Raw genomic sequence first — 18,646 nt, 5'->3', positions numbered from 1 at the left:
ATTCCACCTAACTTTCCCATAAATATACTATCTTCACCTCCTAACTGGAACACTATAGTATTTGGGTTCTGGCCTGAATCAGTGCTTCCGGAATAGCTATTGTTTTGGATCTCAAATAAATGCTTGTTGCTTCTCACTTTGGCCTTTTATTTTTAGGCTAACAGCTGCATAAACTGAAGAATAAATAAGGGTTTACCAACTTTACCTCGTCTTATTTTCTGAGCTCGTTCATGCAGTTGCTTTACTAGTGCTTTCATCTGTTCATAGTTTTCCTAAAACAAACAAAGAAAATTATATTAGAAAGCAATTATCTGTTCCACCAAAATAAGGGTTAAAAATACCATGTGCCTGCCCCATGTGGCCTTCACACTGTGCCACCCCATCCACGTGGTCTCCATTCTATGGAAAGATTAATTGCTGCCTGTAGTTTTGGTCAAGTTCTTCACTACCCCACCCCTCTCTGGTCCATCTATGGAAAGGGTTTATTTCAGGGACATTATTTGGGGCTAATACCCAAGTTAGACCTTCCAATCATTGAAATATACTTCTGCTCATTCCTGTTTAGCTCAACAGCACTAGGAAGGGAAGGAATAGGCAGGTTGCATTGGAGCAATTAAAGAGGGGCGTTCAGCAACCCTTAGTGTGGTTTGTTGTCATTGCTATTAACTTTCTTTCATGCAAATTATCAAACATATACAAAAGCAAAGCACTAGTATGATGAAATGTACCCAATGCACTTCTACAACTATCCATACATGGCCAACGTTGTTTCCTTTATGCCCCTACCCTGAATTATTTTGAAGAAAATCCTAGATATAACACTTGTCCTGTAAGTATTTCCAATTCTCCAAAAGATGAGGACCACTATCGCCTATCAATAATCTGTTAATATCCTCAAATACCCAATTAGTGAAGACATTTTCACAGTCAAATATATTTGTTTTTTAGTTTGTTTATTTGATAGGATCCTAAGAGATGTACACATACCCACAATTGACTGATATGTTTCTGAAGGCTTTTCTAAAATATAACTTCAACCATCTTTTTGTCTTGAAATGTTCTATTTGTCTCATAGAATTTCCCCACAGAGCTAAAGGCATCCTCACAGTGTCCTTTACAAGTTCTTATCTTGTACAGCTAGAGACAATGGAATTCTGGTGTGCCTGTAGTTTTTTTATTCTTTCTCCCCCCACACTACTCCAACTACCTGCCAGTCTCCTCTCAACTTTGCAAACGACAGGCACCAAAGTTCAGAGCTGATGAAAACAGTTCAAATGCGTACAGAGAAAACAAATAAGTGTATTTACTTAAAGAGTTCACACACCACAGTGTACAGTCAATGCAGCCAATGAATTGTCCAACATAGAAGGCAGCAATCAAAGCTAACGCTGGTCTTTCCTCTCATCGCCTTACTCAACAACCATCAAGATCCAATTCACTGCTTCTTTCCTACCAGCAACTTTCTGTAACCATCTTTTCAAGCTTTAGGTGCTACTTGCTACTTATCAAAATGTACAACCATTAGGGTGGTTAACTCTTTCACAAAATGCAAATAATTTCTGGCAGACCAAAACCAGCCTGCCTGACCTGTGGTGGTGCAGTGGATAAAGCGTCAACCTGGAAACACTGAGGTTGTGGGTTCAAAACCCTGGCTTGCCTGGTCAAGGCACATATGGAAGTTGATGCTTCCTGCTCCTCCCCCTTCTCTCTCTCTCTCTCTCTCTCTCTCTCTCTCTCTCTCTCCCCTCCTCTCTAAAAAAATAAAAAAATAAAACCAGTCTGTGGATCTGTGGTTGAAAAACACTATTAAACAAAGTCACCACTTAATGTTTCTGAATTAAACATTCTCTCTTGACCTCAGGAATCCTAGACATTTGGAAGCTTCCCTTTGGATATTGTTTGTTTCAGCCTACTGTTTTTCTTTCAATTTCCTTGTTTTACCAAAGCCAGAGTTTCTTTAAAATGTCTTCTCTGAATGCTATTTACACAATTTAAATGTTACCTGTATAAATTTAGAAAACATGGGACAGAATAAAATGTTCCAGCTCTGACAGTTCAGAAACTGCAAGTTTTTTCTTTGACCTTATAACAACTCCTAGTTCCAAGAAAAGCCATTCAAAGATACTTTGAATACTTTGGGAGAAGTATTTTCTATTAACATAACCAAATACTGAACTAACGTTTGATAAGCACAACTTCCAAGGTTACCTGTCCTGAGCCAGTGGTTCCCAAAACTGGCTGTCACCAGGCCCCGAGGACTTTATTAACCGCGTGAACACCGGACCTCACCCAGAGACCCAAAAGGTCCAGGCGGGGCCCGAGTTCCCCAGCTGACAATGTTAAGCACGGTTTTGAGAACCACTGATTTCAAAGATACTAAAACAAACGAACGAACAAAAACAGTGGCAAAGCTAAAAGTAAACTAAAATGTATTTGATTGGGAATTTGTTTTCAATCTTCACGACCCTAGTGCATCCCAGAATCATGGCTGAAACTCCAGCTCTTAAAACGTGTCCACCTGCCTCGTAGACCGGATACACCTAGTCCCGCGGGCCCGGCACGAGCGACGCGAGGGAGGAAACCAGACTCCGCTCGGGGCTCCCGGCCCGGCCGCTCGCCCGGCCTACCTGGTACACGGCCGAGCCCGAGTCCGGCTGGGTGCCCAGCGCCGCCACCGAGTCCCCGTGATAGGCGCGCGGCCGGGGCGCAGCAGCGCGGCCGCACCGCCACAGCGCCGACCTCAAGGCGGCCCACATGACGGCGGGCCCACAGAGAGGAGGAAGCACGAAAGAGCCGTTCTCCCACAGCCGCTACTGCCTCCTCTCTCTCCCGGCTTCGGATACGGATCAGCCAGAGGCCAGCAGCCCCACGCTGCTTTAAACACCCCAGTTGTCAGGCCAGCCCTGGCACGTGCTGAGAACCTCGCCCGTGATTGGTGGGGACTGCCCAACTCAGCCAATAAGGGACAGCGGGGCGGCCCGGGAGACCTGGTCCTGTGCGAGCCAGGAGCTGGGGGTCGGGCCATTCCGCCTCCTCTAGTACCTGGTGGGTTTTCGGTGGGAGGATTTTCTTGCTCTCGGTCTCAGTTCATTTTCTTTGAGCTTTCTTCATCCCCGCTATCAGGAAGGATATTCCAAAACTTGAAAATCCCGTTCTTATTTAAGAGCTGGGAACTGAGCAGACATTCTGCTTCCCTAAGGAAACTTTTTTTTTTGTATTTTTCTGAAGTTGGAAACGGGGAGGCAGTCAGACAGACTCCCGCATGCGCCACCAGGGGACGATGCTCTGCCCATCCGGGGCGTCGCTCTGTCGCGACCAGAGCCATTCTACCACTGAGCCAACTGGCCAGGGCTTAAGGAAACCCTTTAAAGGGGATACTCATGTAACAAAACTTTCTTACTCCCCTTCTACATCAGGTGCTCTTCTTCCGCTGGGGATGCAGTGTAGAACAAAGTGCCTTCTTTAATAAAGCGGAAAGATCATAAACAAGTGAGTGTAGCATCCACCGGGTACGAGAACAAACGTCAGAGACTTTCAGGAGTTAAGATGTTACTTTATTGGCCAGTTTAACCTGGGCAGGGGTGAACTCCCAAGATGTCCGGAGACACCGTGCCCACAAGGAGCTGCAAACGGAAGCCGCACCTGGAGCTTACAGCCAGTCCCTTATATATCCTAAGTGAGCAAGCATAGTACAGAAGCAGATGTGGCAGTTTAGCTATTGGCTAGGGAGGTCACACGCAGCATAGCAACAGGGGCTGGTTTTAGCTTAGTGGCGAATTTCAAACCTAAACTTCTGATAAGGGTCTCTGACCTTCTTTGTTCCCAGCCTCACAGGAGCCATATCAGCACTTACTGTTCCTTCAATAGTTACACTCTTTGCAGGACTCCCTGTTCCTTCAATGGTTACACTCTTTGGCAGCCCCAGTACTCCCTGAATCTAACAGTGAGCAAAAATATAAATTCGAATTGTTATAGGCTGCAACTAAGAGGTACGATTTAAAGCACTTCGAAAATTTTGCCTATAACAGATCTGGGCTTTCTCACAATCCCTCACCTACTGGATAATGAAAAAAAAATTATCTAGTCCAGTTAGGGCTTTTTTTTTTTTTTTTAAGAGAGAGACAGAGAGAGTGACAGATAGGGACAGAGAGGAGAGGGGAGAGATTAAAAGCATCAATTCTTCATTGCCTCACCTTAGTTCATTAATTGCTTTCTCAGAGGTGCCTTGACTGGGGTGGAGGACAAAGTGGAAGTGGGGGTGTGGGGTGCAGGCATGTTCCAGCCCAGCTGTTGACCCCTTCCTCAAGCCAGCAACCTTGGGCTCAAGCCAGGGACCTCAGGGTTTTGAACTGGGTTCCTCTGCATCCCAGGACTGAGCGCCATCCACTGATCCACCTCTTGATCAGGGCCACTTAAGTCTTTGATTTAATTATTACATACGGTATTAGATAAGGGCCCAATTGTATTCTTTTGTAATTATGTAGTCAATTTTCCTAACATCGCTGTTCAAATACTGCCCTTTCCACATTAATCGTCTTGGCTTCCCTGTCAAATATCATTGACCACAGTATATGCAACAGTTTTTTTCTGGGCTCTATATTCTAGTATATTGGCCTATGTGTCTGTCTGTATGCCAGATCCACACAGTGGTGATTACGGTAGCTTTGTGGTAAGTTTTGGAATCAGTAAACGTGAGTGTTCAAGCTTTGTTCTTTTTTTCAAGATTGTTTTTACTATCCAGGGTCTGTTGAGATTCCATACTTATTTTTGGATGGGTTTTCCTATTTCTGTAAAAAAAATTTCTTTGGATTCTGATAGGGATTGCATTAAATCTGTAGATTGCATTGGGAAGTACTGACATCTTAACAATACTGTCTTCTAGTCCATGAACAAGGGGTGTGTCTCCATTTATTTGTCTTAATTTCTTTCATCAATGTTTTGTGGTTTTCATTGTGCCAGGCTTTCACCTCCTTGGTTAATTACTATTTTATTTTTTTTTATATTTTTATCTCCTTGATACCATTGTAAATGAAATTGGTTTTTGTGATTACTTCCTCAGCTTGTTATTAGTGTATAAAAACGCAACTATTTTTGTGACTTTGTATCTTGTTACTTTGCTGAATTTATCTATTCGATCTAACAGATCTTTCTGTGGGGAATCTTTAGAGTTTTCTACATGTATCATTTAGAACAGAGCTAATTTTATTATTCCTTTCTGATTTTCATGCCATTTCTTTCTTATTCTTGTCTAAATGGTCTGGCTAGAACTTCCAGTACTATATTGAATAGGAGTAGCAAAAGTGACCATCACCCTGGCTGGATAGCTCGCTTAGTTAGAGCATCATCCTGAAGCACAGAGGTTGCCAGTTCAATCCCTGATCAGGGCACATACAGGAACAGCTCAATGTTCCTGTTTCTCTCTCTTTCTCCCTTTCTCACTGAAATCAATAAAAATATTTAAAATTTTTTTTTTAAGTTAAAAAAATAAAGTGGAAATTCTTACCTTGTTCCTGGTCAAGAACATGTCTAGAAAGGAAGGAAATAAGTTTCCATATTTAAAAAGCCCATGAAGTACCCAGGAGCATGAATGTGGGAGCAGGAAACACAAGCAGGCTTACACCAACTCATTATTGCGTAGAATATCAGGGTCAATAAATATGTAACTAGGCAGCCACATTCAAAGGATAGGAACTCAGAATGGCACCCAACTTAAATTCTGAAACGTGGAAGACAACGGACCAGTAGTAGTCAACCTGGTCCCTACCACCCACTAGTAGGCCTTCCAACGTTCATGGTGGGCGGTAGCGGAGCACCCAAAGTATAAATAAAAAGACAAATTTAACTATAGTAAGTTGTTTTATAAAGATTTATTCTGCCAAACTTAGTGAAAATCCGACATAAGATACTTGGTAAGTAATTATTATTATATGCTTTAACTTGCTATCACTCTGCTTTAGAAATTTTATAAAGTAAAGTTAGTTCCCTACTTTATAAATCACCATTACTGTGGAACCAGTGGGTGGTTAGAAAATTTTACTACTAACAGAGATACAAAAGTGGGCGGTAGGTATAAAAAGGTTGACTACTCCTACAATGGACCCTGCCTTCAAAATGATGCAGCAATTCTTTTCAAATATTCAAGAATTCTATTCAGAGCCCAACTAAAAGAGTAGAATAAAGAAACTTTCAGACATGTAAAGTGTCAAGTAATGTTATCATCCATGTACACTTTTCAGTAAATAATGGGACATGTAATTATCCAAACAGAAGATGCTGATGTGGCCTTGAGAAACAAGGTACCCAAACCAGAAAAGAGGGGTAGGGAATTAATAGACTAATGACAGAGGAAGTCCAGGACGACACCTGTACTGCACGTGGAGAGCAATGATTAAAGAGCTCCAGAAAGTTTTCTTCAGGAAAAAATAAACATTTTATCTGACAGTATAACCATATGGAAAATTAGAATCAGAGACATTTTACAGGCTTGGTGGAGGGTTTGGTATGTTTAATCATGGGTAACTTTCCAATGCAAAGAGAAAAGTGAAGCAATTACTTCAAGAAAAACAGAGTGCAGGCCCTGGCTGGTTGGCTCAGTGGTAGAGTGTCAGCCTAGCATGCAGGAGTCTGGGTTTGATTCCCAGCCAGGGCACACAGGAGAAGCGCCCATCTGCTTCTCCACCCCTCCCCCTCTCCTTCCTCTCTGTCTCTCTCTTCCCCTCCCGCAGCCGAGGCTCCATTGGAGCAAAGATGGCCAGGGCCCTGAGGATGGCTCTGTGGCCTCTGCCTCAGGCGCTAGAATGGCTCTGGTTGCAACAGAGCAATGCCCCAGAGGGGCAGAGCATCGCCCCCTGGTGGGCGTGCCGGGTGGATCCCGGTTGGGCGCATGCGGAGTCTGTCTGACTGCCTCCCCGTTTCCAGCTTTGGAAAAATGCAAAAACAAACAAACAAACAAACAAACAAAAAACAGTGCATAATTCAAAAGCACAAAAGTTGCCAGTTCAATCCTCGGCCAGGGCACATACAATAGATTGAAGTTTATGGCTCTCTCTCTCTCCCTCACTAAATCAATAAATAACTTTTAAAATGATTTTAATTATATCAGAAAGAAAGTATCTTAGTATATTATGTGATACAGCAGTGAATAATTACAATTATACAATGAAAGTAGTAAATATAGTTTCATCCCAAATTGTGATTAACACAATGGGAGAAAGCAGGAGGGAAGTGGGGAGTGGAGAGTTGTAAGAAAGCTAAAATTCTTACGCACTATAAAAAAATCAATTGACAATGTCTAAAATTCATAAATTAGAAGTAGAATAATCAGTTTTAGAAATGTGTAACACCACCACAGCTTAAGATCTCACAGCAATACTTACCATTTTTTAATGTTTATTTTTATTGATTTTAGAAACAAAAAGTTTATGTATCTGGAGAAATGACTAGATTACCCTTCAGGATAGTTTCCAAAAATATTTCTCCCAACTAATTTTTTTGACGATATTCTTCAAAGTTCAGGATTTTGACGATATTCTTCAAAGTTCAAATATCCACTTCAGAAGTTCAGGATTGTAGAAAAACAAAGTGGGACATAAAAAAGAATAAAGAGATTCTTATACCTCAAAAGTCATACAAGGAGTAAATAAAAAAGCAATAGAGGTCTCAAATATAGGAGAAAGTCTATTCTTTGTTTGCAAGATGAAAATAATATTCTCTGCATGCATGTAAGAAAAAAGATTAGTTCTTGCAGTTATACAGTTGGCCCTCCATATCCATGGGTTCCACATCTGCATTCAACCAAGTTCATATTCAACCAACCACAGATCCTAAATATTAAAAAAAAAATAGTGGCCCTGGCCGGTTGGCTCAGCGGTAGAGCGTCGGCCTGGCGTGCGGGGAACCTGGGTTCGATTCCCGGCCAGGGCACATAGGAGAAGCGCCCATTTGCTTCTCCACCCCCCCTTCCTCTCTGTCTCTCTCTTCCCCTCCCGCAGCCAGGGCTCCATTGGAGCAAAGATGGCCCGGGCGCTGGGGATGGCTCCTTGGCCTCTGCCCCAGGCGCTAGAGTGGCTCTGGTTGCGGCAAAGTGACGCCCCGGAGGGGCAGAGCATCGCCCTCTGGTGGGCAGAGCGTCGCCCCTGGTGGGCGTGCCGGGTGGATCCTGGTCGGGCGCATGCGGGAGTCTGTCTGACTGTCTCTCCCCGTTTCCAGCTTCAGAAAAATACACACAAAAAAAAAAAATAGTTACGTTGTGCTGACATAGCTAGGCCTACCTACAATGGTTGTGTCAGTACTGAACATGTACAGACATTTTCTTGCCATTAGTTCCTAAATAACAATTATTTTTAGCATTTTCTATATATTACAGATTATAAGTAATCTAGAGATCATTTAAAGTATATGGAGGATGTGGATAAATTATAAGCAAATACAAGGACTTGGGCATCCACAGATTTTGGTACCCAGGTGGGTCCTGGAACCAAGCCCCACAAATACCAAGAGCTGTCGGTACTATATTTTTATGGAAGGAAGAAAGTAAATATAAGCTGTAGATGAAAAACTACCAGTTTTGCCTGGCCTTGGTGTCACAATGGATAGAGCATTGGCCTGGAACACTGAGGTTGCCGCTTCAAAACCCTGAGCCTGCCAGATCAAGGCACACACAACAAGCAGTCAATAAACAACTAAAGTGAAGTGAGTATGAGTTAATACTTGATGTTCCTCCGCCTTCTCCCATCTCTCTGTAAAATCAATAAATTAAAAAAAAGAGAAAAAAGAAAAGAAACTAGTTTGGGTTATTGAAACATTAAGAAAACAAAACAAAAATAGTATAAAATATCTTTTATTTACATCATTTATATCTATAGAACATAACTGCTTTCTTTAGAACAAGAAAATTTACAAATGACAGATATTGCTTTTTTGTCAGAGACTTCTTCAAGCAAGATAGTATGTCCACATGGTCAGTTCTATTTTAGATCATATAGTGGTAAACAGTGGATATTCATATTTTTATCTGTGCCTTAATCATTTACCAACAAATTAGGCTTTTGAACCATCATGTTCACCATTTCCAAAGACAAATATTCAGGAGGAAAGCTCAAGAAAAAATAAAGACCTTAAATCATCTCTCCTTTAAAATTTATATAACACAAGTTCTTCCTAACGTCATCTTACATGAGTTAAATTAAACACAGGTGTGAACAAATCTTTGCACTTTAAAAGGTAAATAAATACAACAATTTTCTCTTTCCCCAAGATTAGTTTTAAGAATATAACAGTAGGGTAATTGAGCTGGGTGACTTGATTCTCTAATACAACAGATGTCCAAAAGATAAAATTATTCTTTATACAGTAATAAATTACATCTTTCATAGAATTAATGCACTGTAGATGAGCAAAACAGACATTAACAAAGTTTAAACATATATTATACAAGAGATAAAATAATACTTTAATTGTGGCAACCTAACATCCAAATTAACATTAATCAAAAGAAACCTTTTCAGGCCCTGGCCGGTTGGCTCAGTGGTAGAGCGTCGGCCTGGCGTGCAGGAGTCCCGGGTTCAATTTCCGGCTAGGGCACACAGGAGAAGCGCCCATCTGCTTCTCCACCCCTCCCCCTCTCCTTCTTCTCTGTCTCTCTCTTCCCCTCCCGCAGCCAAGGCTCCATTGGAGCAAAGATGGCCCGGGCGCTGAGGATGGCTCTGTGGTCTCTGCCTCAGGCGCTAGAATGGCTCTGGATGCAACATAGCGATGCCCCAGATGGGCAGAGCATCGCCCCCTGGTGGGCATGCCGGGTGGATCCTGGTCAGGCGCATGCGGGAGTCTGTCTGGCTGCCTCCCGGTTTCCAACTTAAGAAAAATACAAAAAAAAAAAAAAAAAGAAACCTTTTCAGAATGAGACTTTTAAAACTTTATAAAAACAGGATATTAAAATACCAATGTGACTTACTACCATGATTCTTGTAATCACATGAAATACACACCTATAGAGAATTTCCACTGGGATTTATAGATCCTTATGACAAAAAAGTTCAACTGTAAATTTCATGATAAAACAATGGAGGGGGGAAATGCTCTAATATGAATTGTTTTAATAAATTAGCATTTCTGTTGTACTTCCTCCTGAGCCATATCTTATTTTACTAATGAACTTGAAAACTGCCCACCATTGTTTCTTCAATATGCAAACACAACTATCTAGAAAATAAAATATCAATTGAAATACCGATCAACAGTTTTGTTTTTTTTTACAGAGACAGAGAGAGGGATAGACAGACAGGAACGGAGAAATGAGAAGCATCAATCATTAGTTTTTCGTTGCGCATTGCAACACCTTAGTTGTTCATTGATTCCTTTCTCATAGGTGCCTTGACCGTGGGCCTTCAGCAGACTGAGTAACCCCTTGCTTGAGCCAGTGACCTTGGGTCCAAGCTGGAGAGCTTTGCTCAAACCAGATGAGCCCGTGCTCAAGCTGGCAACCTCGGGGTCTCAAACCTGGGTCCTCCGCATCCCTGTCCGACGCTCTATCCACTGCACCACTGCCTGGTCAGGCCTGATCAACAGTTTTAATTGTTAGGCACAACATATCACTTTGATGACAAATATCTCATAGATAAAGCATCAACACCTTAAGGTAAGAAAATTACTATCTCACGTTGAGGGTCAAACTAAAAGTACAGTTCGGCCACGTCCATCATTTAAGTGTAGTCTGTGGCAGTTTTCCACTGAAATGGCAGTTCAGTAGTTGCCACAGGTCCAGCGTCCATCTGGCCCCAAAACTCAAAAATATTTCATAGAAAATGTTTCTGACTTCTAATGTAATGTGTTATCAACTCAGGATAAATCTTCCTTTGAGAAGTTTAATTTGAACCACATCAAAGATCTGCTTGGGTGAATAACAGAATTATATGTGTAAATCACAAAATTGAAAACAACTCTTAAATTCACATTGATAATCACTGACTTTAATAGTCTTATCTTATATCCTGTTTTTAATATCACAATTATGTTCTGTACTTAATGGCCTAAGTGTTCCTTAAGCAGAATTTAATGGGGATAAAACTACCAAGAAATTGGTTCTTATAAAAAGGAATGTGTGTCTAAGTATATGTGTGTGTAAAGGAGACTGAGTTTTGTATGGGTATGATCTCATAAATGAAGGTAAGAGTTTTTCCCCCATACAAATCCTGAGATTATCCAAGAAATAAGAAAAACAAAATATTCACAGTACAAAGTGAATATACTACACAATGAGGAAAAAAGTATTAAAACATACACACTATCCAAATACTTTTAGTTATATCACTTTAAATATCTTTAAAATTAAAGAGGGAAAGGGGACAAACAAAATTGTTAATATCTTCTTTACCCATAATCTGAGAGATGAAAATAATTAAAACTGAATATTCTTTTAAATAAAAAAATTAAAAATAAATAAGCTTCTTGATGTTTAATCTTTATAAATAAGTTCAAATACTAGTTCTTCAATTGGACTAATTTTAACATGAATTAGAAAAATACATATTTAAAGTCAGTCAAATAGCTGATAATAGAAAAGATTTTAACAATTCATTTTCATATACATAGAGGCAACTGAAATGGCCTTAATCACCCAAAGAAAAATCCAAACAAACAAACAAAAAACCTTTACAAAAGTAGTTCGCTAAGTGTTAAATAGAATCCACCTCCAAATACATCTGGCACTGTGATTTATACACACATGATCCAAAATTTCCAGGTGTTTTCAGCACGGGAAGAGTCAAAATGTTAACAGGATTTGCAGTTTGCAGTCTTAATTGCGTGGTATTTCCAAAATGCTGACTCAATCAGAATAAAAGGAACCTCAGCGATGTTTCCCACTGATTCTAAAACTTCAAGCTCATTAATATTCAAAATCAACATAAGAAAACCAGACATGACACTCTATTCTAAATACTCTTTTGTTGGTATAATCAACTGTAAAAATTCTAACTAAAACAAAAGACTTTCATTCTATTTCATCCACTTCGATAAAGATATTATTAAAGAATTATTCAGAAGCTGTGGTTGGCTCTTCTTTGAGTGCCTGCTTTTGGACACGTTTACCTCCTTCTTTTGATAAGGAACAATCACAAGAAACCTAAAAAGTTAATAAAAGTAAGTAATATAACATTTATATATTGGTAATGGTAATCTACATTGATATCTGTTTAAAAAGCAGTATAGCACAGGGGGGCTTTATATATATATGTTCATACTCACTGATCCAATAATTTCAATTCTATACTATTATTTTAAGGAAATAACCCAAAAGATGGTAAAAGTTTTATGAATATGATAACCTTTGTAGAATTAGTTATAATAAAAATGGAATCAATAAGTTAGCAACACTAGACATATTAAGTTAACAATAGTGTACCCATGATCCATTAAATCACCCTAATTTCCATGAAAAAAAATTTATCAATAAAAACATAACATTATTCAGTCTACAATGAAAATATTTTAGTAAGCAATAAAAAAAACTGGTAGACACATGGAACAGAACAGTACCCAAAGAAATAATCAAAAAGTGAAATACAGAAAAGCTCTCAGCATGAGTAATTTTTGGCAGAACTTATTTCTCTAAAACAAAGAGACTTTGAGCAGAACTTACTTTTTCTAAAAAGACTCCCTACCCCTGGCCTTGAGGTTGGTTTCCCAGGCTGTGGCTTTGGATAGTTCTGCAAGGTTGCAGATGTTCCCAGAATGTTTCTCCCTGAATTAATCTTATAGATAAACATTGTAAGAAAGCTTGTTTCACTGCTTTGTTTTACTGCTTGCTTCTCCTCCCCATTCCCCAATCAGCATGTAATTTTGTCTTTAAAAGCTAACCCCAAACTGTGTTTGGGGCTGCTTGATTTGAAGACTTAGGTCTCCGTGCAGTTGCCAGCTTTAAAATGAAGTCTCCTTAATTAGGTTCCTTAATTGTGTGGCAAGACATCTGTTTCTCACTGTTCCGATACATTTTGGAAGCCCCAGAGAGATCATGTTCTCTGGACACATTTAGTTTATGCCACACATGGGCAACTGGCCTCCTCAGCCTGACTACTGGGAATGGAAACCCAGCAGGGGTGGCGCCACCTGAGATGTTCCAGGGCCCCACTGGCCTTTTCTGTCTGGCCGACAGTTAGCCGTGGACAATCGGCATGCCCATCCACTCATTTGGATTCATCAGGAAAGCCTTCGGAGGTAAGTAGAGCAAATTTGCAATTTGCTCAATCTGTAATCTGTCTGTGGCTAGCCAGTCTGAACTATTGTGATCAATGATCAGACGTGATCACACTCACACAATAGGCTCTCCAGAGCCAAGACGTTGGCGGAGAGTAATCTCAAGTCTGTTTTGGCAGAAGAGTCCCAGGACACGTTTAGATTTGCTCTCTCATATGTTTATCCCCTGCTTATCTTGTCGCCTTTATTTTTACAAGCTATCCTCGAGGACCTTTATTTTCAAGGGTCCCTCTCTGATTTTGCTCCTGCCGAGATCTCGTCCTTTGCTTTTGCTTTGTTATTCTGTCTCTACACCAAAAACCCCTGAGTGAATCGTGTGTGAATGAGGATCTCAGGTGCATGTGCCTGAGTTTCCAGTTTGTGGGTCCTCATGGGGCACTCTACATTGCCGATTGACTTTTAACAATAACATTTTTGCAAAAATACTCCTACAGATAGAAAAAAAGAATAGTATGCAAGAAAATATTAATAACAGCAGTTATCTCTGGTTGGTGGGATTGTGGAGAATTTTCCTTTTATTTCCTTTACTCTCTTTAAAGTAAAATTGTTGGATTTTAAACTAAAAGTAATGTTTTAACAATAGTTGTTTTGAATGATCCTACAGTTCTAGAAATGTGATGAATGGAGCTGTGGTTAAAAAATATCAAATACGTTCTCTACAGAAACCTCTTATATTAGCCCAGTACAGAGTCCTCGCAACGGTTTAGTAGGTTCCTGGAAACCATGACCAGAAGCAAAATGACACAAAGGTGAACTGATATCACAGTTCCTCTGCACATTTCTGGTCACAAAAACATCACCAAATTGCTAAGCAAAGACCCAAAATACTTCTCATATTAATCATTTAAACAAAGATGAATTATGTAAGAATGATTAATACAAAGCAGTGACCGTTTTCCTACCTCGTATGCAGCTCAGGGTCCGGGCAGAGCCTGTGGACGCTGGAGCAAGGGTTCCCCTGCATGACCCGTCCTGCCCCACCCACCTTGCTGACAACGAGGAACTATGGACCCTGCAGAAAACCAGGGCAGTCACCCTGGCCAGGAATTCCCTTTTTCTCTCAGCATGTCACAAGAACACAAACAAAAAGAGGTAAAGTGATGTAAAATTGTTATCCCAGGACCTGCCAATACTCCAAAATACTGAATTGTTCACTTCTTACAATTAAGAGTGGATTACACTTTTTCCCTCCAGTTTACCTCTAACAAGTAGTTCTGGTCATATTTTCCCTTCACTGAGTTCTCTATTAAATCCCCTCAAAGACCCTGTTCTCCGTTGACACTCTTCTCCTTCAACATAGTAGTAGCACAAACCTGGGACTCCAGGTCACCTTTGAGATAAAGCTGCCAGACACATCGGAATACTGGGTGCCTCAGGAGATAAAATCTCCCTTGCACTATGGTAAACTCTTCTCTAGAGTCAAGTAAATGGCTCTCTAGAGTGCTAACGCATATTATGTGTTTGCTGTTATACTGAAATCTATAATAAAAGTTACACAGCAAAAAGGAGGCCTATAGAAGCTAAAAAAGGCAAAAAAATTAATTCTCCTTCAATGTCCAGAAGGAAAGCAGTCTTGCAGAATGAAATTAAAACATTTTACATGCTCATGATGGCCTTCAACATCCTTCTAAAAATAAAACTTACCTCTGAATTGAAATTATCTATCTGTACACATCTCAAAACACTAAATTGACCCGATACACAAAGGCAGCCTAAAATGAACACCACACACAAATGTTTGAAATACTAATTTTATTGGGAAAGCATCTGATAATTGTAGTAAGAGCACATAATCAATCACTTAATTTTAAAATGATGTGACCTAAGGATGTTAATTAAAATAGTTTTCCATTCATTCCACAAACATATGAGCACCATCAAGTGTCAAACATTGGAGATACAGGGTAACAGGAGGATCCTTGCTCTGATAGAGCGTACATTCTAGCAGGAGAGCAGTATTACAGAAATGTTTATATTTCCTATAAACATAAGACAGATAGAGGGAGTGTATGGTGCTTTACAAAGGCACACTGTAGGTGAGGTGACTGACCCAGCCCAGGGAAGTCAGAGAAGCAAAGACACATGTTTAAGAAGATGAGAGAGAAGAACAGTTCAGGCAGAGGGAAACTTACAGACCCTAAGGTGGAAAAGAAGGACTCTGTAGAAGTCTAGAATGGCTGAAGGACCAAGGGTGTAAAGAGGAGCCAAGAAGACGAAACTAAAGAGATGGTCATGGAGGCCATTAAGGGTCTGGCAATTCTACAGAGAACCAGTGAAAGATTTAAGTAAGGGAGTAGAAGGACCAAATATGCATTAAGAATGGTCATCCTAGCCTGGCAGTGGCACAGTGGATAGAGCGTCAGACTGGGATGCCGAGGACTCAGGTTCGAGACCCCAAGGTCGCCAGTTTGAGCGCGGGTTCATCTGGTTTGAGCAAAGCTCGCCAGCTTGAGCCCAGGGTCACTGGCTCAAGCAAGGGGTCACTCAGTCTGCTATAGCCCCATGGTCAAGGCACATATGAGAAATAAATCAATGAACAGCTAAGGTGCTGCAACGAAGAATTGATGCTTCTTATCTCTGTCCCTATCTATCCCTCTCTCTGACTGTCTCTGTCACAAAAAAAAAAAAGAATGGCCATCCTAATTCCAGAGTGACGGAGATTAGACCAGGTAAGACTGGAAGCAGGTAGACCGCTTCTAACGCCTGTGGCAGTGAAAGGAACATAACCGGGGAAACTCAAATAGGAGGAAGATCCGTAGAGCTTGTTGACTGACTCTGCAGTTCCAGTTAGATCCTCAGTGCAGAACCCAGCATATCTGTCAGACACGCAGGTCTGATGGTCGGAGAACTGTGGTAGGAACTGTCAACGCTGGAAACATCCTCATTTAGATGTCAACTGAAGCTGTAAGAAGGGCTGAAATGGTCCAGAAAGATTCAATTAAAAAATGAAGAACACGTACATTTAAGAATAAGGAGACAGGCCAGGGCTGGGAGTTGGGGAATGGGAGTTAACGTGTTAATGTTTAACAGAGTTTCAGTCTGGGACGATGAAGAGTTCTGGAGATGGATGGTGGTGATGGCCGCACAACAATGTGAACGCACTTAGTGCCACAGAACTGTACACTTGAAAATGGTAAAAATGGCAAACTTTATGTTAGGTATATTTACCACAATTTTTTTCAACGAGGACAAATGGTGAAGAGGGTTGGATCAGCAGAGGAAGAGGGGCCGGCAAAGAAAACTGAACAAACGGCCAAAGAGGTGGGTAGGAAGCCTACAGGATTACACCACGGAAGCTGGCACAGCATTTCTAGAGGAAGTGCTCAGGAGACCACAGAGAAATTAAATCAGATACAGTTTAAAAAGAACCCACCGGTTTCAGCAACACGGAGGCCAATGGTGACCCTAGCGAGGGCTGTTGGCAGTGGAAGCCAGTGAGGGGTTGGGTGAGGAGAAAATGGGTTGGAAATAGAGCCCCAAATGCAGACAGCAAGAGTCTGTAATGGGAAGAAATGGGATGATGGCTAGAGAGAAAAGGAGGAGATACTTTTTAAAAAGTGTGTTACAATATCACCCATAATCAACACAGCAACATTCCAGTGGTAATACAACTTTCTATTAAAAGTCTTGATGATACATGGATTTTATAGGTTATAGAACTTTCCGTTCCACTTGTGGGTTAGAAAGACTAACTGTAAATTAGTCCATTTTAAGGGTGGTAGAGCTGAGCCACAGAAAAATCTAAGAAAATTTACAAGTTCATGGAATAAATATCTTCATTGATTTTTTAAGGGAGAAAAGTACAATGCATTGTGTTAATGAAACTATTTTATTATACTAGTCAAATATGGAAAAAGTCTAAAAACTGTAATGCTACTGAAGTATCAAGTTCTGGTGCACATCCCATGGAAGATGCTTTGATATTCCAGTTACATCCTAAAGATGCCGAAGTCAGTCTTCTGGATTGGGGCGTTGAGGGCCGCACTAAGACTGAGACCCAGGACCAGCCTGGTGTCCGCTGGATCAATAATCCCATCATCCCACAGCCTGATGAAAGAACAAAATATGAGTTACTAGGAATCCGCCACCAAACTAGCATTTCTACAGTCCCTGCCCAGAAATGCTGAGCAGGTTTTTCTTCAGACAATACATGGATCTAATCATCAGCTTCCATGTAATATAATCTCACAACTGAAACCATGTTCAAGAGAGGGAGAAAAGGAAAAATGAAATGAGTTTCACCCCAGGCTCCCAGAGAACTTCATATTAAGCTTAGGATCAACTTGCTATAAGAAACCACAAAATAGCCTGACTGGGTAGTGATGCAGTTTATAGGGCAATGGACTGGGACATGGAGGACCCAGATTTGAAACCCCGAGGGTACCGGCTTGAGCACAGGCTCACCAGCTTGAATGCGGGGTTGCTGGCTTGAGTATGGGATCACAGAGATGATCCCATGGTCACTGGCTTAAGCCCAAAGGTTGCTGGATTGAAGCCCAAGATTGCTGAATTGAGCAAGGGGTCACTCGGTCTGCTGTAGCCCCCCAGTCAAGGCACATACGAGAGAGCAATCAATGAACAACTAACGTGACACAACAAAGAATTGATGCTTCTCATCTCTCTCCTTTCTGTCTGTCTGTTCCTATCTGTCTCTCTCTCTCTGATTCTCTACATCTCTGTAAAAAATAAAGAAAAAAAAATTAAAAAAAACCCTGGAGAATTCTATTATTTTTTTTTATAAAAGAAACCACAAAATAATACCTGGTTTAAAAATATTTTTACTTATTTCAGAAAAAACTTTCCTGTCCCTCTTCTGCCCATACAAACATACAAATCAAGTTCATATATTCCTGTTTTTAAAATAAAAAGCCAATTTACCCAAGTAATAGTCTCAAACTAAAGTTTCTACTTGAAAAGGCAGATCCCCAAAACTCCATCTCTTAAGAAACTATGAAAATTACTGAATAGACTTTAATACATTTTATTAATAAAACAGTACTTTTGGCCCTGGTCGGTTGGCTCAGCGGTAGAACGTTGGCCTGGCGTGCGGGGGACCCGGGTTCGATTCCTGGCCAGGGCACATAGGAGAAGCGCCCATTTGCTTCTCCACCCCCCCTCCTTCCTCTCTGTCTCTCTCTTCCCCTCCCGCAGCCAAGGCTCCATTGGAGCAAAGATGGCCCGGGCTCTGGGGATGGCTCCTTGGCCTCTGCCCCAGGCGCTAGAGTGGCTCTGGTCGTACTTTCGTATGTAGTTCTTTATTTTTTGCTAAAATAGAAGAAAACATAGCTTTAAACTTCTTTCAGAAGAAACTTTATTAAGTAGAGTTGGCTCTTGAGATCACAAGTTTAGAAAAATGAATGAGAAATATTGCTTCTTTAAAGATCATTGTTAGGTG

The 18,646-nt window shown here is 40.8% G+C and overlaps 2 protein-coding genes across 6 annotated transcripts in view; both read right to left on the bottom strand.

Annotated features, from left to right (window-relative positions):
* The window catches only part of LOC136400285 (methylcrotonoyl-CoA carboxylase beta chain, mitochondrial-like), a 72,061-nt gene extending 69,181 nt beyond the window's left edge, over nt 1-2,880 (bottom strand). For all 3 annotated transcript variants that reach the window (XM_066376678.1, XM_066376695.1, XM_066376688.1), the window contains exons 1-2: nt 2,628-2,880; nt 206-272 (exon numbers count right to left, since the gene is read on the bottom strand). In XM_066376678.1, the coding sequence (XP_066232775.1) occupies nt 206-272; nt 2,628-2,756 (196 nt within the window). In that variant the 5' untranslated portion in view covers nt 2,757-2,880. The remainder of the gene's footprint in view (nt 1-205; nt 273-2,627) is intronic.
* The window catches only part of LOC136400275 (methylcrotonoyl-CoA carboxylase beta chain, mitochondrial), a 170,278-nt gene that overhangs the window by 69,465 nt on the left and 82,167 nt on the right, over nt 1-18,646 (bottom strand). For 2 of the 3 annotated variants that reach the window (XM_066376650.1, XM_066376665.1), the window contains one exon: nt 14,985-17,298. In XM_066376650.1, the coding sequence (XP_066232747.1) occupies nt 17,181-17,298 (118 nt within the window). In that variant the 3' untranslated portion in view covers nt 14,985-17,180. Of the gene's footprint in view, nt 1-14,984; nt 17,299-18,646 lie in introns of those variants that run through there. The other variant, XR_010750279.1, reaches the window with a different exon arrangement.

Source organism: Saccopteryx leptura, chromosome 1 (assembly GCF_036850995.1).
Source record: "Saccopteryx leptura isolate mSacLep1 chromosome 1, mSacLep1_pri_phased_curated, whole genome shotgun sequence".
NCBI classification, from domain to species: domain Eukaryota; kingdom Metazoa; phylum Chordata; class Mammalia; order Chiroptera; family Emballonuridae; genus Saccopteryx; species Saccopteryx leptura.
This window is presented reverse-complemented; position numbering and strand designations above follow the sequence as displayed.